Source organism: Tetrao urogallus (genome assembly GCF_951394365.1).
Source record: "Tetrao urogallus genome assembly, chromosome: Z".
NCBI lineage: Eukaryota > Metazoa > Chordata > Aves > Galliformes > Phasianidae > Tetrao > Tetrao urogallus.
Window position 1 is genome coordinate 35467276 of NC_136816.1, and position 27921 is coordinate 35495196.

The following is a 27921-nucleotide window of genomic DNA, read 5'->3' on the forward strand; positions in this document are numbered from 1 at the left end:
GTGGTAAAGAGCAAGAGGAAAGAAATGATACTGTTTAAGAAGATAGCATTCTAAGGCAGAATAGGAACTCAAAATTGTTTGCTGTATTATTTTTACTTTTTTCCACACATTATGTATAAATTGCATTCTGAAAGTCTTATGGTGAGCACACATTCATGCAGGCAAATGAACACTCTTATCTCTGCTAGTTGTACCAAAATTATGATGTAGAAACATCAGTTTTCTGCTCAGAGTATCTCTTAATTACCTGTTTAATTAATAACTTTCAGTAAGTTCAGGTTCTTATTTTGTGTGAACATGTAGTACTCCTTATCTATTAGGTACTCTTATTGAATACCACAGACGTCTAATAATCCAAACTGTAAATCTCTGCTAGCCTAATGTGGATAGCAGTTGTGCTCTTTTGGTACAAACTGTACTCAAGTAGCCAAACAGTCAGCATGAGCTATTGTATTTGTAAACTAAGAGCAGCCCTGGTTGAGGAACATCACCTTGCACTTTGATCTGATTGATTTCTGCTTGAAACCACTGCTTGATTGAGCAAAGCATTACTTGACTCATTGCAGCCCTCGTTCTGCCACTGTTCTGTGTCAAAGCACTCTGCTGCACCATAATCCAGTGCTGTGTATGGTCACAACTAACATGGGAAAGGAACGAGTGCGACAAAGAAAAGACTCAGAGGCTAAATATGCCTGAAAGTATTTTTTTCCTTAACAAACCACTTCTCTAGGTTGGTCAAAGCTTTGAATGGCCTTCTGCCAGCTTTTGGTATCCCTGTTTTAAAGCCTGTTAACAGGTTTTAAATGGGTTGCACAGAAGTTTTAGGGGGCTGGAAACAGCTTTGTTGTGTTACCAGCCAACATGATTTACACGGGGCTCCTACTGAGAGATTATCCCGGCAGCTCCTCTGCTGAGCAGCATCCTTCGGGAAACCGAGCTGTTACTTAAGGATGAGGAGGCGCAGGCCCTTGGTGTGGAACGGAAAGCCAGGCTCGCGTTTCACGCTAAAAGAGAAACAGGAATCTTGAATTCAGGATTATCACGAATTAAATAAAGTCTGGTTTGGTGACGCTAGATTTAATTAGTGATTAAGTTTACGTGGCCCAAGATCGAGAAAAGCGCGCCCCCGGCAATGGAGTGGTGCCGCAGGGATTCTAGAACAGTAAACAGCTCGATGTTCACTACGCATAAAGCGGCACAGAGCGAGAAACTGAAAGGCAAACCCAGGCCAGCAGCCCCGCGCCGCTTCCTCGGTGGGGATGTGCGCGACCAACTGCGCCTGCGCGGGCGTCGAGCATGCGCACAGCGTACACTCCCTGTCCAGCCCCCGCCCGGGCAGGCAGCGCCCCTTTCTAGTAACTTCCCCGAAGGGTTGCGTCATCAGTGCGCGCCGCGGCCAGGCTGGGGTATTTCCGCCCGGCGCTGCGGGAGCGGGCAGAGCCCGGTGGGGCGAGGCGAGAGCTAGGGGTAGCTGGGCTCGTGCGGAGCTGCCGCGCGTTAGGAGCTGCCCCGGTCCCGCTCACCATGTCGGACGGCGCAGACAGCCCCGCGGGGAGCCGCAGCGCCCCGGAGTCCCCTGCTCGGGGCTCAGCTGCCGACGAGCCGCGGATCATCAAAGTCACGGTGAAGACTCCCAAAGAGAAAGAGGAGTTCTCCGTTGCCGAAACCAGCAGCATCCGGCAGGTGAGGGGCGGCCGGGAGTGAGGGAAGCGCGGCCCGCCGCGATCTCTGCTGCGGCCTCAGGCCGCGGGGCCGGGGACCGCGCCGGTGACGAAGCGGCTGCTGCCCGCCGGAGCTGCGCGGGGCTGGGGTCCGCTCCCTGCGGGGCGGTCGCTGAGCCGGCCGCAACCCTCCGAACTCTCCCTCCCCACGGTTGTGTGCCGGCTCGGGAGGGGGCCCGGGCCGAGCTCTTGCCGCGTTGCCCGGTTGGGCTGACTCAGGCTGGCGGGGGAGGTGGCTGCTCTCTTGCCGGCGGGGCTACGGAGAGCGTGCGCAATCACCTTCCTGAGAGCGATGCGGAGCCGGTCGTTATCTTGATTAAAAACGTACCTTAAAAAAAAAAAAAGCCAAAAACAAAAAAAAAAAAAACCAAAAAACAACCAACCAAACAACAACAAAAAAATCGAGAATGCCACGGCGAGCATTTGAATTTTAGGGAAGTTGTCTTTTTTGAGAGATCGTAAAATTTGCACTGCAAACGAAGTGCAGCTTCAGCTGTGCTTCAGTGTGCTCGTTATCGGTATAGGGCACTGCACGGTGGTACTGCTTAGTAACTGATGTGCTGGGGTCTTTTTTACATTCTTAAGAAAGCCAGTGTCTGCCTCCCTCCACACCCCATCCTCCCCCTCCCCTTTTCCCCTCCCCCCCCCTCCCCCCCTCCGGTACCCTCGGCTTGAAAGAAGTAGTGAATCATCATTTCAGTTTCTTGTAATGATCCTGTTTGTCCTGGAGGTTTTCTCTGCAGGTATTGACAGGGACTTTTGTTTGAATTAGAGGACAAGCAATCATAGAGAAACTACAACCACAGCCTGAGGTAGAGTCTGTGAAGTCAGTTTTCTGCCAGGCTGGATGTGGGTCTGTGCAGCCTTGTGTAGTGATTGGCAGCCCTGTACGTAGCAGGGGGATTGAAACCAGGTGATCGTTGTGGTCCTTTTCAACCTAGGCCATTCTGTGATTCTTCTGCTTATGAAGGAGATGGATACTGCTTTGCTGAAATACTCCAAAAGATGCAGTTGCCTGGAGGGGATTCAGAGCTTATTTCACTTTCCATAAGATTTGTCTGAAATGTTCCCTGAAGTATTTCTGGATGAGGCAAATCAGCTTGACTTTTTTTTTTCCCCCTCTCTTGTATGTAACTGGTAACTGAAAACTAAAACATGGGTGCATATGTGAGCTCCACTGGTTGTAGGAATCCAGCCATCAAACTTGACAGCCTGAGTGACAGGTTAGAAAGCTGACTTTATTGCAGCTCTGATTCCCCAAGCATGCGCACCCAGCATGTAAAGCACACAAATCCCATACGTTTCAACATGTAAGCATACGTACAGTTTCCACGAAATGCCTGCCTATTCCTAGAATTGCTTTATATACTAAAATGTAATGCCACACATGTGATAATTTAATATGGGGTTTTTACAAGTTGTAGTTGTGAGGTTCCAGTGGGAAGTGTTGCCCAGGCAAAAGGTTGTGTGGGCCAAGCCTCATATTCAGTCAGAAATGTATTTTCGAGAATCATGGCTACTTAAGTTTCTTATTAGCACATCGACCTTGTTGTGGTGTCTGTATTATCAAACACAGCAGGGTACAGCGTATCTCCTCAAGGCTTGTGGGATGAGGCTCTGCTTTTAGGCTTCAGGTGCCCTGCTTATCTAGGAATAACAGCCTTCCCTAAACACAATGTCAGTTTGCTAAGGAGTTTGAATTAGTTGCTGAAGGCTCTGAATTTATTGTTAGCTATCACCACTGCTGTCAGAATGCGAAGCTTGACATAATTTGTCATGGACGAACCAGAAGACCCTGTGTGGTTACCAAAGGGGAGTAAAAGAGATGAAGTAAAAGCTCTGAGTGTAAAGTTATATTCCAGCAACTTGGCTAGAATTTACACTTTTGTTCTACCTAGTTGCTGCGAGGAGACAAAATGGTGGTATTTCTTTCAAGTTTTTCCCATTATTTTGCTTATAAGCATCTCAGAAATAAGCTTTATTGAGGTCCTCGCTCCAGCTGCTGGGGAGGTGATATTCTCCTGTCTTTGGTGTTCTTTTTGCAGCATCCTATCTGCTACTCTCTGCAAACTTAATCTAGGCATTTCTCCCAAAGGTGAAACGACTGTGTTTGCTTTTAATGTTATTCACAGTGTTTGCAGAAATCTGTCTGAAGGGGGCACTTTTTTCTAAGCAACATCAGTTCTGTTATAAAATTACTGTAAAATTCTGCGTGTTTTTTTTTTGTTTGTTTGTTTGTTTGTTTTTGAGATTCATAGATCAGATCTAACAGAAGGGTAACATCTGTCACCAAAAGCAATGTAATTGCAATTTATTTGGAATACTTCAGGAAGTGTAAACAAATTTACTTAAGGTCAGATATTCTACAAATTTGTCTTTAGCAAGATTTTTTTTTTTTTTAAATATGAAGGCCATTTGGGATGCCAGGTTTTTTTGTGACCAATTGTCTTAAAAGCTGAAATATCTAGATAAACTAGCAAGAACGCAATTTTTTACTAAAAGCAGACCTACAGTTATAAGTAGTTAATAGAACATGCTGCTTGAAATATAATTGTTTACCATTTATCTTAAATGCTAAACATTTGACATAAATCAAAGGTACAGATTGTATTTGCAGTTATTCCTTGGTTCCCATGAAGTAAGATTGCCCCTGCGGGTCCAAAGCTGTGTCCCAGCTACTATTGAAAAATGTGGTGTCTGATAGTGGCTAACATTAGTCTGTTTTTCTTCAGCTGTAATTATAAACTGTTTTAACAATAAGCATCGGCAGTAAATGTGATGTTTCTAGAATTGACCCTGAAAATGGGTTAGTCTCAAATACAAAACAAATTGCATATCTGTTCAAATGTGCCTGGGATCAGTAAGTGGTTTGTCATCTTGTTATTGGTCAGCCAGCTATGTCTAGTATATTTGCAGGTGGGGGGAAAAAAAAAGTCTAAACTGATGCTGCAAAATAAAAGCTATTTAGTTGCATATTTCTATAGCTAATATTATGACTCGGTGATTTTTTTGTTTGCAGTCATTTCAGAACATTTCCAGAATGAAACTCTAGGTTTTTTAGATAAATATTTTGAGCTACTGGGGCTATACAGTGTGTCTTATTTGTTGCTCTCTTAATGTAGAAACATAGATCATCACAAGCTGGAAGGGACCCATGAAGACCATTGGCTTTGCTCCTGGCTTCACACAGATCCACCTGAAACCCAAACTGTGTCTAAAAGCGGTGTCCAAAATGCTCCTTGAACTCTGGCAGCTTAGGGCTGCAGCCTGTTCTGTGCCCACCACCTTCTGCTGAAGAACCTTTTCCTCATAGCAGTATAGACTCTTCAGCTTTAAGCTGTTCCTTTTTATCTTGTCACTGGCTGCTAGAGAGAAGGTGTTAGCATCTCTGTCTCAGCTTCCCCTCACGAAGTTGTGGCCAGCAATGAGGTCCCCCCCAGCCTTTTCTAAGCTGAACAAATCAAATATCCTAAGATACTCCCTGTGAGTCACGCCCTCTAGACTTCTCACCATTTTCGTTGATCTCCTTTGGACACTTCTAATAGTGGTAATTATATCCTTCTTATACCATGGAGCCCAAAACTGCACACAGTACTTGAGGTGAAGCAGTGCCAGTGCCGAATACAGGGGGACAATCACTTCTTTGACAGGCTAGCTGTGCAATGTTTAATGCAGCTCAGGTTGGCTTTTCTGGGCACAGGGGGCACATTGTTGACTCCCACTGGTTAAACCATTAGCCAGAACCTAAAGTCCCTCTCTGAAGGGCTGCACTCCTGCTGTCTGTTCCCCATCCTATACATACATACATTCAAGACTGCAGAAACAAGACTGCTCTTGTTTCGTTTCATATCATTTGTGATGTTCAGCACTCTGATCTGTCAGTCTTTCTTTCAAGCCCCTCTACCCTCAAGGGAGTCAGCAAATGCTCCTAATTTAGTAACTGTCCAAAAACTTACTTGATGTGCACTCAAGGTAAAGCACTTTCCAACTATTTTAAGAAAGTATTTTGTTTTTTTTCTATATTGAAAACTTCAGTAACAGAGTCGTTACTGATCCTGTGTTGTGCACCTAGAACATGAAGTATGCAGGTTACAATGGAAAATAACCTTCAAATGATAAGCCACTTTGGAAGGTCACTTGATTGCAAGTGCTGCCCACCTGTCTTTTTCTTATTTTGTTTTTTTCCCCTGTGAAATCTGTTTGTGCTCAGTGTGTCTTTAATCATTATCAGTACAAGAAAATCCCATGTGGTCCCTCCCACAGGTTGCTGTCTTGTGTGGGCTTCCCAAAGACTGCAGCTCTCCAAGCACAGCTCCAATGCTGCTATATACCAAACCTACAAGCACTGCTCTGCATGGGTGGCAGCTGCCCCACAGCAGGCTGCTCTCCAAAGGCAGCAGCTTTGCCCTAGGGCCTCCTGTTGGGGTTTCTATGGGCTGTCTCCTATGATTTCCCACAAGCTTGTTTTGCTAGCTTCAGTCATCCTTAGTCTTGAAGGGATGAGGAAGGGGAGCACAGAGCTGTAAAAAACCAGTTTTGTGTGCTGCTTAAAATTGACAACAGTGGGTAAATATCCATGTGGTTTAATACCTGTTATAGAGATAGCGTTAAGTGTTCTACATATTTCAGAGTTCACTCAACATCTGAATCTGTTGGCTATTTGGAAAACCAATAGAAGCATGAGTAAGGTTTGGACATTGCTTTACAAATTGTGAGTTATGTGATGGATTACATGTCTGGGGAAAAAAAAAGACAACAGCATTTGTCTTGTTGCTGATGAGGTTGATAGTTCCTTAATCTGACAGACTGAAAAGATTAATTGCTATCTGTGTTTCTTTCATGTAATATATATTGTATTATCACTTTAAATTTAAAGCTTACTGAAACCAAACAATTCAGAGATAATTGGTGGTCAAATGAGTAATAATTCTATTGGCAGTAATTCATATAGCAGTTTTTCCTCAGGAAGAATGAATATTGTCCAACCTCTTCCTCATTAAGTTGAAAAATACTCTATCTTATGCTGTTTCATGTGGGAAAAAAAAAAAGCGTAGAATACATTCTTAAAATGCATCTCTTCTGCAAGAATTGCTGTTTGCATATAATACTCTCATGTCCTTTTTCAGTCTTGGTGGCTTGCTAGAGAAAAGGCCTGTTCTGTTGCAAGCGCAGTACTTTCCACCAGTAGTTGCAGAGTCCTTTTATGGAAAAGGGAGGAACTGCTAATCATCTCTCCTAGGTCAAAGCATGAGGGAGTGGAATGGCTTGCTGAAGTTTGTCTAGCATAGAACTGGCTAGAACGTGAGTCCTGAGATACTCCCACTAGATGGCACTGCCTCTGGTTTTCCTTTCTGAGTGGTTATGATTGTAAACATCAAGAATGTGAGCTTGTTTCTCAGAATGAGGTTTTTGTCAGTTTGGATTGATGGCAGTGCTTGAGAGAATAGTGTGATTATGAAACTTACGTGTGTGTTTGACAAGGGTATGGGAAGATGGTAACTCACCATTAAGTCATAACAGACAAAAAGAAGCATGTATGGAAGCCTGATTTTGGATGCACTTTCCAGCAGTGCTTCATCTGCTGCAAAAAAATTGGCCATGCCAAAAGTGCTTTGCTGCCTGTAACCGCAAATTCTTGTCCCCCTTCCTGTACAACATCCAAGAGTTGTGCAATGAGGACTCCATTTTTACTGATTCCCTTTAATTCAGAGTCATGAGATTACCCGATGTGATTCATCTGGGAAGGAGGCCACAGCCATGAACAGTTGTATTCCTGTGAGTGTATGTGGTTCTTTGGTTCCTCACTTCCTGAGTTTGGAAGACTTTTGATTCCATTGTGTGAAATGTATCTGGAGCTCATCAGTTAGCCTCTGTTGAAACTAGTGTGTGAGTTAAGAGGCTGGAGTATTGTTAATATACTGAGCCTTGTGTTTTAATAGAGAAGGCAGTTGAAAGTTTTAAGTAGTCCTTGATGAAACGCCAGTTGTGAACAAGGTAATGTCATTTGGCAATGTTTTTTGTAACAGAACTATTAGTTGAGGAACTGCTGGGAGTGTAAATTGCAATTCTGCCATGTAATAGATACAAACTTTTGCTTCATTACCGTGTTTAAAACAGTTTGGTTTCTGAAGATTGCAACTTTGCTTTTTTATTGTTATTTAGCTGAAGTTGTAGCTTAGTATTTTCAAAGCAGTTGCAGTTTTCTGGAGCCTTTCAGTGGTAATTGATGTTGATTCACTAAGGCCTCTTTCATACTATTACAGTAATTTCATTTTTAATTATATCTCATGAAGTCAACATTGAGAAAATTTGGGAAATGTTTTTTTCATTTACTTGTTTTCCTCCTTTTATTCTTTGTTCACAGAATCCGTGTGGATGGTAATGTTCTCGCTGTCTCAAATGGCAGAGAGTGAGTCAGCAAAAAGATTTTGAATCATAAGATGGTAATATCTCAAAAGACAGTTTGCATTTGAAGTTTTTTACTTTAGCTAGAATAAACTTTGAAACTTCCAAGGCCAGTTTATCAGATGGTCAAATGTTAGAAGACTAAAGGTTTGAAGTATGGGTATCCCTTGCAAAGTGGCTGTGGTTTTTTGTTTTGTTTTGTTTTTTTTAAAGTCTCTTATAGTTAAGTGTTGATGTGTACGTAGGTGCTTTGTTCACTGACAAAATTTTTACTATAATTAGCTCACATAGGAATTATGCAAATTGGATTCTCTTCACATTGGTTTGGGCCTGGGCAGCAGCAGAACAGTGTTCACCTGTATGTTGCAAAAACCTTCAGAGGCAATCAAGTTGAGCAGATGTAGCGGAAGCCTTAACAACTTCTGGAACCTGTTCTTGTGATAATGTGGAGCCAAGGAGTAGTTTTCTCTTAGTGGAGTATTGGACTGAATTGTGTTTTCAAGTACTGTGAATTCAAGGATATTTTATTTAGGAACCAAGAGTGTAAAAAATGAGACTAAAAAATGCTAAGTTTCCCTAAAAAATTAAAAAAAAAAAAGAAAAGAAAAAAGAAGAATTTGGAAATACAACAAAAAATTTTACAAGTTAAGATAGAATAGGAATGCAGGCCTGGTGCTTCAGTACAACCAGCTTTAGATTTGCTCTAATTTATGTCAGATCTGTGAGTTTCTGTGCCTTGAGGAGACTGTGACCTTGAGTTAAGTCATTCTAATTAAGAATGATTTCTGTTTCTTCTTCTTGGGAAGCAAGTCTGTCTTGATGTTAGTCTTGTGTTTCAGACTGATGCATATTCTGATGCAGTTGTTTTCACTGATTCCTTTAATAATGTTGTTTAAAAGTGATTTCACTCCTTACCTTATTTTGAGTGTATTCAGTTAACAGAGCAATGCAGTGAAATAGTTTCTGTGAAAATGCTAGGCATTTAGTATAGCAAATTATTATTCTTTGTAATGTGTTGAAGTAAGTCCTGGTTCTTGAAGTGAATTTTTAAATGGCAATACAAACTGACTAAACTATTGTTTGTGATGTTAAATGCTAGTAAAAGGGAATAGTCAGTGCAGTGGGAGAACTGCATAGAGGAAGTCCTTGCTTCCAGCCAACTACTGAGACTTAGAACTGTTTCCACTCTTGGTTTTCCCAGGTGACAAAGTATTTTAATCATAGAATCATAGAATAGCTCAGGTTGGAAAAGACCTTGAAGATCATTGAGTCCAACTGCAGCTTAACCATACTGCCCTAACATTAACAGCCCTCTGCTGAATCATGTCCAAATGGTTTTTAAACACATCCAGGGGTGATGACTCAATCATCTCTCTGGAGAGCCTATTGCAGTGCTTAGCAACCCTTTCTGTAAAGAAGTTTTTCTTGATATCCAACCTAAACCTCCCCTGCCGCATCTTAAGGCTGTTTCTCCTCGTCCTGTCACTTGTAACCAGTGAGAGAAGAGACCAATCCTGCTCTTGCTATAAGCACCTCTCAGATATTTGAAGAGAGCAATAATGTCTCCCCTTAGCCTCCTTTTTCCCAGACTGTACAGCCCCAGTTCCTTCAGTTCTTCCTCATTGGGCACATTCTCCACAATCTTCAGCCTTGTTGTCCTTCTTTGGACCTGCTCCAAAGAATCTCAGAGTCCTTTCTGTATTGAGGTGCCCAAAACTGAACACAGTGCTCAAGGTGGGACCTCACCAAGTTCAGGGGCAGGATGACTTCCCTAGTCCTGCTAACCTGCTTCCTGATACAAGGCAAGATGCCATTGGCCTTCTTGGCCACCTGGGCACACTGCTGGCTCACATTCAGCTGACTGCCATCAGTACACCAAGGTCCTTTTCCACCAGGCAGCTTTCCAGCCACTCCTCCCCAGGCCTGTAGGGTTGCCTGGTGTTGTTGTGAGCAAAATGCAGGAACCAGAACTTGGACCTGCTGAAATTGATACAGTTAAGCCCATCAAACCAGTCTGTCCAGATCCCTCTGTAGTGCTCTTCTCCCCTCTGGCAGATCTATGCTTCCTCCCAACTTGGTGTCATCTGCAAACTTACTGAGGGTGCACTCAATCCCCTCATCAGGATCACTAATAAAGATGTTAAATAGAAGTGGCCCTAGTACTGAGCTCTGAGGGACACCGCTCGTGACTAGCTGCTAACTGGGTTTTACTCCATTGACCACAATTCTTTGGGCTTGGCCATCCAGCCAGTGTTTCACCCAGCAGAGTGTGTGCCCAAACCATGTGCAGCCAGCTTCTCCATGAGGAATCTGTAGGGGGAGTATCACAGGCTTTACTGAAGTCCTGGTAGACCACGTCAACAGCCTTACCTGTTGAAACAGTGACTGTACCTTACCAGCAGTGTTACTTAGTTGAATTATATGAATAGAAAAAGTAAGCAATACCAGAGTTCATTTTACTAAAAACACTGAAATCCGTTCCAGCGTTATCTTTTACTTCCTTTTTTGTTGAGTGTGTTTAATTTGAGATATTGAAGTGATACATATTAGATTGACGTTTGCAGTTCTGTTTAGGAAAAGAGAATTGATGCAGTTGTCTTCACTGGTTGCATTTAGGAACTTCTGTAATTCATGCTGCTTTTTCTTACCAAAGTGCTTATCTCCTAACTTGTTGCATGTTAGAATGATGAGGAGTCCTAAAACTACATGTAGAAAGGGTCTGTGGGAGTTAGAATGCATTCATTCCTTCCTTTTATCCTTACTCTGTCTGAATTTAAAGAAAACTGTGGGTTTTCTGTTTTACTATATGAGAATGACCTTGCATTTAATTTAGTTACCAATGAGAGGTGGAGACTAAATGCAGATATGCTTGCCCACAGTGTTTGGGGAAAATTTCTGTGTTCCACCCTCCCTAACTCTTCTTCACAAAGCAAACAGTAGTGATTTGTGTTATCATGGGACAGTTTGGGACAGTTAAAGGTATCTACTTCCAAATTCCTTGCGGTGATCAGACTGCCCAGGAACCCATCCTGCTCAGCCTTGAACACCTCCAGAAGTGGGACATCCACAGCTTCTCAGGGCAGCCTGTTTTGCCTTGTAACTACCTTCATATTAAAGCATTTCTTCCTAATATCTAATGTAAATCTGTTGCAGTTTAAAACCTTCCTCCTAGTCATATCCCTAAGTACCCTAGTAGAGTCTCTCATCATCTCTCTTATAAGCTTAGTTTAAATACCGGAAGCACAATGAGATCTCCGCAGAGCTTTTTCTTCTTCAGAGTGAGCAAGCTCAGATCCTTAGCTTGTATTCATAGGCAGCCCTCTGATCATCTCCATGGCCCTTCTCTGCATCCACTTGAACATGTCTTTGTTGTGTTGGGTGCCCCAGGCCTGACTGCAGTCTTCCACGTAGGGCCCCCCGAAAACACTCCAACCTAGGTGTAGTCATCTTACAGTACTGTCAGAGATTACGTGATTCTGAAAACTGGCATGTGTTTGATCCTGAGAACTTAAAAAAAAAAAAAAAAAAAAAAAAAAAAAACAAAAAAAAAAAAACAAAAAAAAAAAAACAAAAAAAAACCCAACTTGTACTGAAAAAGATCTGTAGGGTTCTTTACTGCAGGTGTATAAAATGGTCTCCTCCCCCTGCCTCCGAAGAAAGTGTGCTATTGTCACAGGCCTATGCTGTTGTTACTGTGTTTTTATTGCTATGTTGTTTTTTTTGATTATTAAAAACAGTCAGCAGACTCATTTACAAAATGAATTTCATGACATCACATCTAGATGGTTTTCTTTTGTGGATATGATATGAAGCACGGCTCAATCATTGCAGAAATCTTAAGAATGTGCTGAACCCGGGTGAGACAGATGAAAAAGACCTGATGTTTTTTCTTTTTCTTTTTTTCCCCTCTGAGTGGTTAGTCTATTTATATAAATATGCCTCAGTTGAAATTGTCTCAGTACTTAAGATAGATTTGTTTTCCTGGCTGGAAAAAGGCCCGTTGTGCATTTGGGTTGTGTGCATACATTGCTGTAAAGGTTTCTTTATGGTTCTCGTACATTTGATTTTATATTCCTGTCTTAGATTGGTGTTGGTTTTGCAGGTCATCTAAAGCAGTATCATGATAGTAGGGAAAAGGAAGTGTATAGCCTTTGATACCTATATACTAGTAATACTGGGTACCATGTAGCTATGTTCTATGAAGGGTGTTTTGCTTCTTTGGTCTTGTAGAAACACAGCTGCTTCTGGAAATGTGGCAGGACATGGCTCTGAGCAGTGTTTACACTACAGCATCAACTTTTTGAAGATAATTAAGTTGTTCCCTGCCACGCCATGTTGTGAAAGTATGAGAGCAAATTACATTACTCTTTGGTCTGGCACAATATTTTTATGCATTAACTTTGTACCAAACTGAGTATTTCTCCTGGTTTTGCTACACTGGAATGTGCATTCCTGGGAATAATTAACAAAGAATGCAGAATAGGAAGCAACTGTGTATGAAGTTATTCTGCAGAAAATGGTCTACAAAGTTAATAGTTATTTAAGTCAACACTGTTATTTTCCCATGTGGGCTTCTGCTTCTTATAAGTGGGAATGTATCTTGCAAGATCTTGTAGAGTTTATCCTGCTATCCTAGTAAGAGTGAGTAAGAGTTTATGTAGAATATTGTAGCTTATTTTGAGTCTTACACTTATAACTGAATTAAAAAAAATCCAGAAATTAGTGAGAATGATTGGATTAGAAAACACTACTCCTCAAAGGAAGGTTAGCCTCACTGCAGCTCTTAATTCTAAGGAGAGCAATCTGTTTGCATTGGCCATGGTGGGCAGGACAATGAAGAAACAGGGGTGTGAAGCTCTGGAGTAGGTTTATTGGAAGAAAAGATAATGGTATCTATCTCTGGAGACCTCTGAAAACAGAGTGGATAAGCATGTCAGTAATAGTTCAGGTAAGTAAGCCACTCTGGAAAGGAATGGACTCGATGGCTTTCTGGAATACCGACAAGCCACGATATTGTCACTATAAGGCTGACTTAGAAGCTGTTTTGATAAGAACCAGAACTAAATCATTGGTCAGACTTAACTAACCAGGGGCTATCTTCTACCCAGACAGAGACTTATCTCTGTTGTGTCTCAGACACTTTTTTCTTCTTTTCCTGTACAATAAACCCTTCCAATTAGAGACTCATGTTCAAAGTGTAATACGAGGGGATTTTCTTTTTTAGTCCTGCCAATTATAAAACATAATTATTAATAATTATAAGATTAATACTTGAGTTTTCTGTAGGAGTGAGAATTTCTAGAATGCTTGGAATTTTGCTTCTGAAGAGGTAAGGTCAATTTAATTTTAAAATGCCAAATAGGGTGAACTTCTGGAGTTTTTCCCAACTGACTAGAATACCTTCAAAAATAATTAACCTACTGAGTAGTCTAGTTTAAAAAATGTACCTGGCTTTGATATAATCAAGTCATTCCTTCTCATTTTTTCCTACTATTTTCCTTTTTACTTTTAGTGACTTTTTTTTTCTTGCTGTGAAAACTTCTATAGAATAATAAAATCTCAGTCAAATTGTAACCTGGTAACTACTTGCTAAGAAGGCAGAAAGATATATATTGGATTTCCATGTTCTGTTGGGCTAATGAGTGTGATTTTTGTTGTCAGCTGAAGTACGTGCCTTTTCACCATGACCTGGGCTGGAACTATGTCGTTTCTTTGTGTTGTGAGTTGGCTGAGAAAGCAGGGCCAACTGAGAATTTTTTTTTGCCCGTGTGGAAAGGAATGCTAGTTTTGTTGCATGGAAGGCAGCAAAACTGTCTGAGAAGTGAAGATAATTCTTTGCTTGATTCAAGGAAAACCACAGACAGATTCACTGTAATTGGGATATTCTATCCTCAGTCTGATCAGTGAAGGATAAATTCTGTAGTATGTGTATGTTATATGTGTGTATATATATTAACATATTAGTATGCATATACTGATATATATGTAACATGTGTGTATAATACTATATATATTTAGTAGGACATGTAAATTGTGTGTGTGTATATACTCACACACATACATACACACACTGGTATGTACTTATTGTCATGGATTTGTACCTGAAATACTACCTATGGAACATTTCTCGTCTTTATTGCATGGTAGAGGAATGACTTGATTGTCTTTCTTTGTACAAAAAAAAAAAAAAGAAAATTGAGTGAGTTTAATAAAGTATTTCTAGATTGTGTGAAGTGGAAAATGCAGAGCAAGTACTTTAGTATATTAAACTTGAAACAAGTCCACAAATCATAAAAACATAGTAGTTCAGTATACAGTTATCTGAGTGTATGAAATTAACTTTTTTGTTTAGTTTAAGGAAGAAATTTCTAAGCGTTTCAAGTCCCACACCGATCAGCTTGTACTCATATTTGCTGGAAAAATATTGAAAGATCAAGATACTTTGACTCAGCATGGGATTCACGATGGACTCACTGTTCACCTGGTTATCAAAACACAAAACAGGTAATGTCGCTGATAAACAGTTGTCTCTTTGCTTCTAAGAAGTCAAAATAATTTTAATTTCTGATGTGACGGCTTCCTGTTCGGCAAACTTAGATCTGACTAAGCAACTGTAGTCAACTGATTAGTTGTGGTGTAAAATAAGTCAAATCAAAATGCTCTTTTCTTAGACCTGTGTCATATTTTAGTCAGATTCATGTTTCTCTGTGTCATATTTTTCTGTGTATTTTCTTAGATTAAGAAAGCCAAATATCTTTATTAGGAAGTTCACATTAAATGTAACCTCCTTTGCAGTCTATGATCTTTGTGACTGAAGTTACAACTGCTTGGCTCGTTGCACTGATTGCATGAAGATGTCCCACCCCTGGAGGTGTTCAGAGCCAGATTGTTTGGGGGGTGTCTGGGCGGCTGATCTGGTGGGTGGCAGCCATGTCCATGACAGGGGGATTGGAAGCTAGATAATATTTAAGATCCCTTCCAACCCAAGCCGTTATATGCATCTGTGATTGTACTGGTCTTGTGTTCAAAGCTGTCAGTTGCTCTTAAGCATAATTACTCTGCAACACTTTTCTTCTCAGGAGCACAGAGTATTACCCACAGTGGGTCTGTCAGGGAGCGTTATTACAAGCCCAAGTACCCCTTTCCTGGGTTGTTAATGTTTATCTGGAAGCTTCTCTCTAGAACAAGTTTTCATTCATTAGATTCTATGAGTGCTTTGGTAGACCTAGAATTCTCTTACTAGAGTATAAAGGAAAATAAGCGAAACTGAATTATATGAATCATTGTGGACTGAGGTTTTAGCAGAACTGTTAGATCTTGTGGACAAAAATTAGTGTCTCCTTCACTACACTGGAACATCAGTAGCAATTTGAATGAGGTTGCTAAGTCCTGTTGGTACCCTCGGTGTTCATGACTTGACATGATATGTTTTAGGTATCTATTCATGAGGGTGATGATGGGATCCTTAATAAGTTAATACTGATTGGTGGAAGAACTTGCAAAATCTGCAAAGCGTTTCGTTGCCAGTTTGGCTTTTGATTTTAGTGACAGAGAGCTCTTAAACTTCAGGGAGGCCTCTGTACTGAAGGCATCTGTCAGATTTGTACGGGTTGCTTTTTGTTTGTTTTGACTTTGTGCTTTTGAAGCAATTATAGAATTTTGTTGTACAAGAAAGATACTGAGATGTGAGATGAACTGATCTGTAAAATGTAGCATGTTGTCTAACCTTCAAGTCTTTGTGGAAGGTCTGCATGCATAGATTCTACAAGTTATTTTACACTGTAATTTTGTAATTTTTCAAATGCAGATGTTTATGTAATTGTTTAGTGAACCAGATTTAGCAAGTGATTTGGACTTAAAACTTCTCTCACTGAGTAGAGGCCAGGTTAGCTTTGAATCAGCTGAATTCTTTGGTCCTTTGTATCATATGGCAGCACCAGTACTATTGCCTCTGCAAGAAACAGGTGTGGTGAGCATATGAATTTGGCAGCTGTTTTTACTTCATTCTTAGTTATGAAGATTATTGAGATTCTGATATTTGTCTTGTAGTAAGAGAATAATAGAATTTTACTTCTTTAAGCCTCAAGCATATAATCACTGTCTGAGTGCACTCTGAGTGCACGCTGCTCTGGGGTTGCATGAGAAGGTGGCAATGGCTGCAGTGATGCCCGTTCATTTTCTTAATATTTCAAACTTTTCTTCTGAAGAACAGATGATGTTACACATGTCTGAAAGACTTATCACAGGAAGCCATCTAGAGAGATGTGATTCTCAGGAATTATCAAAATGAAAAACTATGATTCTCAAGTATCCTTGACACTCTTGCTATGTTTAATGACATTATTTAAATTGCCTTGCTACATTTGTAATTTTGAAATTGTCTTTCTGTTTTTTTAGATCACAAGACCACCAAGCTCAGCAAACACAGAGCAGCGGGAGTACCACTACCACATCTGCATCAAGCAGTAGTAGTACCTCAACACCAACTTCAACAAATAGTAACCCTTTTGGCTTGGGTAAGAACATCTGTTAGACCTCATGGACAGAGGGGTGGAGCTCTTCTCCTACAAAGAAAGACTGAGGAAGCTGGACTTCTTCACTGCGGAGAGGGGAAGGCTGCAGGGAAACCTCATTGTGTCTTTCCAGTACTTAAACAGAACTTATAAGGAGGAAGACTAGCTTTTTACACAGTCTGATAGTGATAAGAAAGAGTAGAATGATTTTAAACTGAACTGGGGGAGATTTTGATTAGATGTCTTTCAAATTGTTGTTTGGCATTGGCAGAGGCTGCCCAGAGAAGCTGTGGATGCCCCATCTCTTGGGGTGTTCAGGGTCAGGTTTAGTGTCACCATGGGCAGCCTGATAGGTCGGAACCCTGCTTGTGGCAGGGGGAATTGGAACTAGATAATCTTCAAGGTCCTCTCCAGTCCAAACTATTCTCTGATTCTCTGGTGGGTATCTTCTACAGGGTACAGATAATTTTCTGTGAAGCTTTGGTCTAATGCAATCAAGACTGTAAAAAAAAAAAAAAAAAAAAAAAAAAAGCTAATTACAAATACCTGTGACATAGGTTGTAGGAAGGGGCTATAGACAGGAGCTGTTTCATCTTCAGAAGTAGAGTACTGCTGATGCTGTATTCTGGCACTATTGGTAATTAAACTCTTCACGATGTCATCCCTCTCCTTAAGAGTCTGTCTGAATTTGCATGAGGGAAGTAATGATAAAGTTGGATCTGTAATACAAAGCTGAAATCTGGAACAGAAGCAGCAAAATTGTCTATTTTTTCTCAATTTCCAAGCATGTTGTTTTCTCCTTCATGAAAAAAGAGACTGCAGTGTTCATTTGAAATTACTATTTCAGCAATATCAATATTTCTAATTCTTCTTTTTCATCTCATTTGCTTTTGTGGAAAAGAAAAAAGAAAAGAACAGAATTGAAAAAGCTGTGTTAAGCAGTTGCATTTTTTAGGTGTAACCAATTCTATAGCTAACTACATCTTCAATAAAATATTGAAAGTTTTCCATTTGGACTCAGCAAAGGAAGGGAAGTAAAAGCATTATTGATTAGTTCTTGTTGCAGCAGTGAAAAAGAAGAGCTCTACTTTAAATTACAATAGGCAATATACATCATACTGTGAGGTCTCTTTCAGTTACAGTCTAAAGAAGAGTGGAGAGATGAATGACTATCACAAATGGACTAAAATTTATCAGAAGGAAAAAAAAAGTCAAGGCCTCAAAATTCAAGTGGCACTCGTTACTGAGCTGTGGAAAATCAGAAGTTGTTAGCATTGTAATAACTTCTATTTCAAAGCAATTCTTTTTTTTTTTTTTTTTTTTTTAAGATGTTTTGTTATTTAAGAAGCAGACTTAATGAATGACTGCTTAACAGCCTCGCAAAGATGGAGTTTCCAATGAATTTTGTTATTTTTGAAATGTGGAATATATCCAAGTATTTTGCATTTACAAAAGATGTTGTTCTGTTTAGACTTACAATAAGAAATGTAAATTCAATTTTTTTTTTTTTCTCTAAAGGTGGCCTTGGAGGCTTGGCAGGCCTGAGTAGCCTGGGCTTAAATACGTCAAGCTTTTCAGAGTTGCAAAGTCAGATGCAACGACAACTCATGTCCAACCCAGAAATGATGGTTCAGATAATGGAGAATCCATTTATTCAGAATGTGCTTTCAAATCCTGACCTGATGAGGCAGTTAATTATGGCTAACCCTCAAATGCAGCAACTGATACAGAGAAATCCAGAAATTGGACATATGCTGAATAATCCGGATATAATGAGGCAGGTATGTAGAAAGATCTCTGAGTTTGTGACCTTTGATCATAGTGTAACTGAACAACATAGCAAGAACTGGATGTCCGTAGTTGAGTATTGAGAAATGTTTTTGAATAATTTGAGTTTTTTAGAAAGTCTATAAAATGTCAGTAGGCAACTTGTAGTTATGTTTATAGTTGTTAAAGCCTGAATTAGGTAATTCAGAAAATCTGCAGCATGGTTTTCATAGATGTTGAAGATTTTATGCTAATGTCTTGTGAGTTTAGAGTTGGATACAGTTGTCTGCACTGTTGTGTAGCCAACAAGTTTTGGAGAATTATTACTTTTGGTAAACTGTACTTATTTCCAGTTTACCTAACTCTCAGGAGCACTCTCTGGGTGCTTCTGTAGTTGCATGTTATGTAAGATATGTTATGTAAGATATGTTATGTAGCAAAAGATCTCGAAAAGCAAATGAGAGCATTTGAAAATGAGGGTATTTAAAGTTTCCATTATAAGCTGCACACTGTAATGATGTTAGAAGTACCCTGTGAGTGTACTTCTGAGCCTGTACACATGCTTCTGATGGCAGAAGTACATTGTGTTAAAAAAGGTGAAGAGAGGAGAAAGAATAATATGTTCAAGGTTTTTCTTCTGTTTAGCAGTGCTTCCAGACCCAACCAATGTAGTCACAGCTGTGGCAGAGTACATGCTAAGTACCAAATTCTGCTGGCTCCTATTAAGCTGACTTCTTGATTTTTGGCTTTAATTATAATATCAGGCTTAGATCTAGTAGAAGAGATGCTGTCATGCTGACGTCTTCACTTTAGAATGGATTTCTTATTAATGCAGATTAAATGTTCCACTTTCTTAGACAATAGAACTTGCTAGAAACCCTGCAATGATGCAGGAAATGATGCGAAACCAAGACCGAGCCTTGAGCAACCTTGAAAGTATACCAGGTGGATACAATGCTTTGCGGCGTATGTATACAGATATTCAGGAGCCAATGTTGAATGCAGCACAGGAGCAGGTGAGAAAAGATCGCAGATGCCACTGAGAATAAATATTTTTAAGAATGAAAGAATGTAAACGATGTAACTTATCAAATGTGTACTTGGCAAAGTTTTCGTAAAGATGGAATTCACAGTATGGCCTTCTCTCTCTGTTGAGGGGAGAGAAAGGGAAGATTTTTTTTTTTTTTAACATGTTCTGTGCTCCTTCAAGCTTCAAGAAGTACAGATACTGTGTTATGGGTCTGAGAAGCTATTTTGAAGTTGATAAATTTCTATATTAAATAGGTTACCACATAGTCTAAATTCTTTTACTTCTTTGACTTGTAAAGTTATGAGCTCCAGGTAAGTTAATAAGGGTGGACTTAGTAATATATGTAACCTAAAATGGGAAAAGACTTTTAACAGTTGTAAACTGCTGTAGGATATACAGTCTTACATGATCAAAATACCAGTGTAGTAGAAATTCTACTTTCAAAAAGAAGTGAGACTATTTGGAAAGACTGCATTTTCTTTCTCTGTGTTTACTCTTAAATAACTTTAGAATGGTGAGTATAACTATTAAGAGCCATCAACATCTATCTTCATGATAACTTTGGAAATGTAACTTGTGGTTTATAGCAAACTTAAAAACAGTTTGCTTTTGTAGATGATACATGTTTGCTTTTCCTTCCTTTGTAGTTTGGAGGTAATCCATTTGCTTCTTTAGTAAGCAGTGCATCATCAGGAGGGGACAGTCAGCCATCTCGTACAGAAAATAGAGATCCTTTACCAAATCCCTGGGCTCCTCAGTCCACTTCTCAGAGTTCTACAACAAGTACCAGTACAAGTGGTGAGAACACTGACAGTGCTAACGTTGGAAATAATACATCTGGCAGTACAGGACAGAGTTCAACCATACCAAATCTGGGACCTGGACTAGGAGGTGTGTTTGTTATTGCAGTTGTATGCATTTGGGAAATTTGCTGAAATGATTATTTTATTAGGAAGAGACTCAGAGCCTTTATTTCTTTCGTGCAGTCCTTGATAAGTGTCAAAGTCTTTTGTATAGAAACGTGAAAAGTAAAATAAGAATGATACTGTGTGAGTATTGCCTTAAAACAACAATAGTAGGAAATCCCTAGATGAGTGATGGAGTTTTTCCTGTTTGCAGACAAGCATGAAAACAGCTGATGACTTTTAGGTCTAGTGGGCCTCCTTGTTAGATACATTTTTCTTAACTTGTTTTTGAGAGACAGATGCATCTATGTATGCAAAACCACATTAAAGCGCATTTCAGGGACTCATTTGATAAGAAGTTTAATAAAGTGACCATTTTTTTTTTTTTTTAAGCTGGTATGTTCAACACACCAGGAATGCAGAGCTTGTTGCAACAGATAACTGAAAACCCGCAACTTATGCAGAATATGTTGTCAGCACCCTATATGAGAAGCATGATGCAATCATTAAGCCAGAATCCTGATCTTGCAGTACAGGTAAGTGTGTCTGGTATAGCAATGTATTGATGTACTGTGTGCATTGAGTTTATTTTTTAAAATTTGTTTATATGATAGTTTAATTTTTCACTACAGAGTAATAGTAATTGAGCAACAATTCAACACTTGTCTGCAATAAGTAGCCCAGTTTTTCAAGTATGCTAATGCCTAACTTACATAAATTATTACCAGGTTACCTTTAATGATCTGTTGCAGTGAGTTTCTTTTATAGTTGGACATCTGCCAGGCGTTCTTCTGAAATAACTTGTCAGTTTGTGTATGTTCTGTGCAGCCCTGAACTTGTGACCTAGTGCAAGAGCCAGATAGAGAAAACAAATGCTTGTACATTAAGGTGGATCTGCTTCCTTGTAAATAAATAACCACAGTAGTCTGAGATGAGAGAAGTGAAAGGGTAGAGTCAGTGCTGTTTCTAGGTGTCATTCTGGTTTTAATTGCTTACCTGTGGCTCTTGCATGCTATTGAATTACAGATACTGCTGTTCTGTGAGTAATATCTTAGAAGTATTTTCACATTTCAGTTAAACAAATAATAGCCAAAGTCAAATGCTAAACAAAGAGAAAGTGTCTTCCTTTCTGTATTGAATACTGGCTTGGATCTGGTCTTCTGCAGATGATATTTACGGAGAGACAATCATTTAGATATGTAGCAGAGGCTGAGTAAAAGTGAATCATAATATAAATGAAATTGTCTTGGCAGGGATCTGGCAATTTTTTCCACTTAAGAAAAGATAACAGAAAAAAAAATCCCTACAATGTCTTTGTGCTGGTGGTTCATAACAAGTTTTAGTTAAAGGAGATAGTTGTGTTTGAGAGTTTGAGTTTTCTTAGAGAATAATAAAGAATACAATAACCACCTATGATTCATATTTTTTAAGTATTCATCTTTAAATCCACAGTGGTTTTTTTTACTGCTTGATCTTTGAATTTAAATATTTTTGTCCTATAGATGATGTTGAATAATCCTTTATTTGCTGGAAATCCTCAGCTTCAGGAGCAAATGAGACAGCAGCTTCCTACTTTCCTTCAGCAAGTAAGATAAGATACTAGCTATTATTAAATGTCTGTACTTCAGAGAAGGTCTCTTTTTTCCAGTAAACTGATGTCTTTCCTTGGTTTGATTAAAAGCTAGAGCGTTAACATACATTCTCATTGGCTTTAGACACCAAGTTATTCTATGATTAATAAATTCTTGCTTGGACTCTCCATCCTTTCAGAAAGTTAAACCTTTTGGTGGATGTTTGTCTATGATCGGCACAACAGTTTAGATTTACTCTTGCTTCTGTAGTTAGAAAGAATGATTCTTACTGCACTGTAGATGGAGAACACTTTTTTGCTCTGTGATTTGTTTTGTAAATAAAACAAAAATGTTAGTACTTTTTTCCATAGAGTAATCTTTCACTGTGTTTTTCCTACCACTGTAGGAAAAGCCACTGCTGTTCCACCCCACCTTAAATATTGGAGTAAAGGCGTTTTGCAGTGTGTGTAGAAAGACCCAAATCAGCTAATGCAGAGTAGGCTGGTTTCTGAAGAAGCAAAAGCCTGTGAATTGCATTGTGTTCCTTGTGAACATGATTGTGCTTGTTGCTTGGGTGTCTCCATGATTTTAGCTGTCACTGTGAGTAGTGTTGCTGTGTTCTTTAAATAGGAGTAAACAAAAATGTTGGGAATTAAACACATAATCCAGTTGTATAGCTTGTATCATTAGATTATCCATATAAATTTGAGTAAATGTGCATTGTTCTTACTGCAAGCAAGCAATGTTACAAGTAAAGTAACATACTCAGGAATTACAGTAACAGCTTAATTGTTCAGAATAGATGACTTAAATTGTTGAAATCTGTGAATAAATGCTCATTAGTGTAGACACAGCAAGAATCACTATTATGAGCTTTTTCCTTTGATTATTTCCTCACTTTGGTATCATATGATGCAGACACAACTGCTTCTGTCTTCACTCTGTTGGTTCAGGTGATTTACTGCATTAGGGTGTGAAGTAAAGTGGAAAAGCACTTGAGTTATCCTCAGAATGTTGATAATTTTGCAGTTCATACTTCCTCACTTATCTTTTGGCTTTATATGGTTGAATTGGGTGACAAACTATAAAGTGTTTCTCTGTGCAGGGGAAGGCATCTTTTGCAATAAAGGGCAGTTACCCTGAAGAAGTAGGAAAATTCAGCAGTGGGCTACTCTATCTGCAGTTTTCATGAGTCTTAGCAAGAATTGCCAGTACTCAGATAAGGTCCAGGTCACAACAGTGTTCTAGAAATTGTTGGGCCACCATTTTCTGTAAAAACAATTCTGAATATTGGACAGCAAGCCACAGTTCGTTCGTTTACCTAAACAGAATAGTTACAGCAGCTTACTTTGATGAGCCCAAAATGCTTTCTTCTGAAAGTCGTAGACTCACCGAGGTTGGAAAAGATCTCTAAGATCATCCACTTCAACTGTCCACCTATCACTACTATTTCTCATTAAATCATGTCCCACGGTGCAACATCTAAATGTTTCTTGATCACCTCCAGGGTTGGTGATTCCACCACCTCCCTGGGCAGCCTGTTTCAGCACCTGACCACTCTCTGGGAGAAATGTTTTCTAATGTTCAAACTGAATCTCCCCTGGCACAACTTTGAGGCCATTCCCTCTAGTCCAGTTACTAGTTACCTGGAAAAGAGGCTGACCCCAACCTCAACCACAGCCCTCCTTCAGGTAGTTCGAGAAAGGGATAAGGTCACCCCCTTAGCTTCCTCTTCTTCAGGCTGAACAATCCCAGCTCCCTCAGCCACTCTTCATAGGGCTTGTGCTCCGGACTCCTCACCAGCGTAGTTGCCCCCTCAATGTCTTTCTTGTAGTGAAGGGCCCAAGACTGAACACAGTACTCAAGGTGCAGCATCACCAGTGCAGAATACATAGGGATGGTCACTTCCCTGCTCCTGCTGGTAACACTATTTTTGAGAAAGCCAGGATGCCATCTTGGCCATCTGGGCACACTGCTGGCTCATAATCAGCTGAGTATCAACCAGTACCTACAGGTCCATTTTCTCTACAGTCTTCCAATGGCTCTGCCCCAAGCCTGTAGCATTGCCTGGGGTTGTTGTGGCCAAAGTACAGGGCCTGGCAGTTGGTCTTGTTGAACTTCATCCCATTGGCCTCAGCCCAGAGATCCAGCCTGTCCTCAACCCTCTCTAGAGCCTTCCTACCCCCAGGCAGATAGATACTTCCTGCCAATTTAATGTCATCCGCAAACTTACTGAGGGTGCGCTCAGTGTCCTCATCCAGGTCATCAGGAAAGATAGTGAACAGGTCAGGCCCCACTACAGACCACTGATCACCAGCTGGATGTGACTCTGTTTATCACCACTCTCTGGGCCTGGTCATCCAGCCACTTCTTAGCTTGGCAAAGTCTGTACTTGTCCAAGCCACGAGCTGCCAACTTGTTTAGGAAAATGCTATGAGAGCCAGTGTCAAAGGCTTTGCTGAAGTCTAGGTAGACTACATCAGCACCTTTCCCTCATCCACGAGGTGGGTCACTTGCTCGTAGAAAGAGAACAGGTTGGTCAGGTAGGACCTGCCTTTCATGAAGCTGTGCTAGCTGAGTCTGATTCCTGAGTTTGGCCCGCACATGCCATGTGATCTCCTTTAAATGATCTGCAAGATTTGAGTAGGCTTTGCCAGCTATTTATTTAGTTACTGTCTGACTTTTAACAGGAAAATAAAAATCCAAGAGATGAACAGAGGATGTTAACAGATAACAAGACTTAAGTGTGGCTGTGCTCTCATATTCCAGACTAGACTTCTTAATGCCTTGTTCTGCAGTTCTGTTCTGGACCAGAGGAAGATTACCTTATAATGTACATTTCTTCATGAATCAGATGTTTTTGCAACAGAATAAATTTGGTCTAGTTGCCAAGTAAAGGCTGATAAGATTTATCAGTCTGTCTGCTGTTAGAATTAGATCTAGCTACTAAAACTGTCTCACTTGTAATTGAAACAAATAGCATTTGCCTTTGGGTGGCATCTGTAAGCAGAGGTGAGGGTAAGCTGTTAGTTTTGATCTTGTGTCTGAAATAGTCTGATTTCAGGACATTTAACTTCAGGAATCAAAAGGATTTGCATTTTAAATTGTCTGTGGATGTGAAAAAACAATTGAAGTCACAGTGAAGGTCCTTTAATACTGTGAATTTGCTTGTATGTTTTGTAGTATATTTCCATTTCTGTAGTCTGCAAGGGAATTATGAACACATGCACAAATTGTCATGATTATAGTTCAGTAGTCTGAATTTAGCTAGGAAATAAATATTTTGTAACCTTTTATTAGATATGATGAAACTTGATTAACAGTTATTCAGTGTTGTTGCTTACTAGTAGTGTGACATAAGAGACTAATTCAAGAATGATGATGGGTTGGGACACTCCTTGGCTTTGAAATATGATGGTCTTTAGAAGTGGTATTGAAAAATATTATTTTGGTATACTCCTTATTTTTCACAGCTTTGTTCACATCAGAGAAAGTTCACTGATCACCTCCCGTGAAAGTTTTCTCAAGAAACCCCCCAGACTCTGAAGGATTTCATGTAAACATTCAAATTTAAAACGAGAAAACAAGTTCTGAAAGCATATCAGATTCTGTAAAACATTAAGTGGTTAAAAATTAACACTGAGTGCTTTGACATGATTCAGTCACAAGTCTCTCTCATTTTCTTAGATGCAGAATCCTGACACATTATCAGCTATGTCAAACCCCAGAGCAATGCAGGCTTTACTACAGATTCAGCAGGGTTTGCAGACTCTGGCAACAGAAGCGCCGGGACTTATACCGGGGTAAGACTCAGTGTCACAGTTCTAGAAAACAGCTTTTCTCTTGTGCTTCTTTCTACAGGTAGAGATTTTATCATGTGAAAACTCTTTGTTTTGTCTTTTTTGGAGCCAGGCTTGTTTTGGAATGTTTCACTGAGCTTGTTTTGGAATGTTTCATGATGCAGTACATTTTTTTTTTGAACAGTGATGACTATTGTCTTTGTCGTAGTATGTCACCTACTCTGCGTTTGACAGAATTTTTACATGGTAATAATATATAGGATTAGAGAAGACATTACAGTTAAGCATGGGTTTATTATTCAATTGACTTATTTCTGTTTCTGTCACTTGTGCAGATTTAATCCTGGTTTAGGTGGCCTGGGAAGCACTGGAGCTCCTACAGGGTCCAGCGTACCTAGTTCTGTTCCCAGTGACAGTGCAAATCCAGCATCTGGAGCTGCTGAACCCAGTCACCAGCAGTTTGTCCAGCAGATGTTGCAAGCCCTTGCTGGTGCAAATGCTCAGGTAAAGTACATTATTGCAGACTGGATTTTTTTTTCTAAATTATTCCTAAAGTTTTCTCTTAAAACAAATTAAAATAAATCTGAGACTTGAGAGCTCAGAGTACTTCTGCTATTGAAGAAAAAAAAAAAAAAAAAAAAGCAGAAGCAGCTTAAGATGGCATTGCAGCTGTGCAATTAAGTATTAAAAATAATTTTAATTATTTTTAAAATAAGGTAAAAGTGTCCTCTGAACAGTTAATCCTTTTAATATACTCATCTTCATACCTTTGAATTTCTGAAATGCCTTGAAAATTGAGGTGATGAGGTTTGCTGACAGGTGAAATGTGTGCTCAGACAAGAACTTAAAAATGCAGAAAGCACAAAGTTTGTTAGCAGTGCTGTCTGTTACGCTGTAGCTGTGACAGTCTCTGTCCAATGCTTTGAAATAGCCACGCTCCAGTTATTTGGATTCTCCATGAATTGTTGCTTCATGGACATTCTGCAGGTCCAAACTGCAGTATGTTTTGTTACACTGTGAAGACTTGGGCTACCAATTGACTATTTTGCTTAGTTGTGCTTCATGAGAAGCAAGTAGTGGTGAGGGGACTTGTTGTAATTTGGATTGTCTTTCTGTTATCTTGGAGCTATGGAACTTTCTTCAATAGTTTCTTGATGGATGAAACTGTTGAATTAGAACGAAAGAGTAATTAACAGTATCTGTGCAAGTTCGTGTAATTAATAGTAGCTGCACAAGTTTGTGTTAACATCTAAAATCTCACTGATTTAAAGTGACTTCTTGTGTTACTCCAGCACATTATTTTCATATAGTTGTTCTCATTCAAAAATGCTTTTGAATTGGAGAATTTTGCCATGAGTTTATGAATGGGTAGTATTGACCCATAAGGCACAACTGTGAGTTTGCTTTATGCTGGAGCTTTCCAACAGTTAGAATTCCGGTAGCTTAATCAACGTATACTTGGAAGATTAAAAGCAAGTTGACTTTAATACCAAGAAAAGAAAGTCTGAGACATTCACCATTGCCAGCAGAGACATCATCGAAATTCTGCTGTCTGACATTACTAGTTTGAACCATTTCATTTCTTAAATTATCTATTTTATGCTTATTTAATGCATACTTATATTAATATATTCAATATAAAATATGGAGGGAGAATGGGACCAAATATAGATATGCATATAATCTGTATCTGTAGCTATATTAAGAAATTATTCTTACATCACCAAATTCTTTTTTTTTTTTCCTTTTCCTGTAGTTTAAGATTCCATGTAAGTGGTGCAGAAGCCACTGTGTTTAAATCTAGTACTTTGCCAAATGTGTGCTGTGGATTTACAACTTGAAATTTTGTTCTTAGCAGTTCCAAAATCCAGAAGTTAGATTTCAGCAACAACTGGAGCAGCTGAGTGCGATGGGCTTTCTGAACCGTGAAGCAAACCTGCAGGCGCTAATAGCAACAGGTGGAGACATCAATGCAGCTATTGAAAGGCTCCTTGGCTCTCAGCCTTCATAGCAGTGTTTCTTTGACTTGAAAAAATGTAATTTATTTTTGATAACAGCTCTTAAATCTTTAAAATACTTGCTTTTATTTCATTCTGACTCTTGGGATTGTCTTGTTACAACTAAAATCAATCTACATTTTAAGGTGGAGTGCAGTAGTTTTCTGCAAACAATGGGGATCAGTGAATTTTCTCAGTTGTTGCATGCATCA

At 39.6% G+C, this 27921-nt stretch overlaps 1 protein-coding gene across 1 annotated transcript; it reads left to right on the plus strand.

Moving 5' to 3' along the window:
• Positions 1-1524: 1524 nt before the first annotated feature.
• Positions 1525-27723, plus strand: UBQLN1 (ubiquilin 1; the record flags this gene model as incomplete). Its single annotated transcript, XM_079548577.1, has 11 exons — positions 1525-1683; positions 14479-14630; positions 16524-16642; positions 18158-18420; positions 19264-19422; positions 20084-20327; positions 20735-20877; positions 21844-21927; positions 25600-25715; positions 26048-26216; positions 27568-27723. The coding sequence occupies 11 exons, from the start codon at positions 1525-1527 to the stop codon at positions 27721-27723; spliced, it is 1764 nt and encodes a 587-aa protein (XP_079404703.1).
• Between the last annotated feature and the right edge of the window lie 198 nt (positions 27724-27921).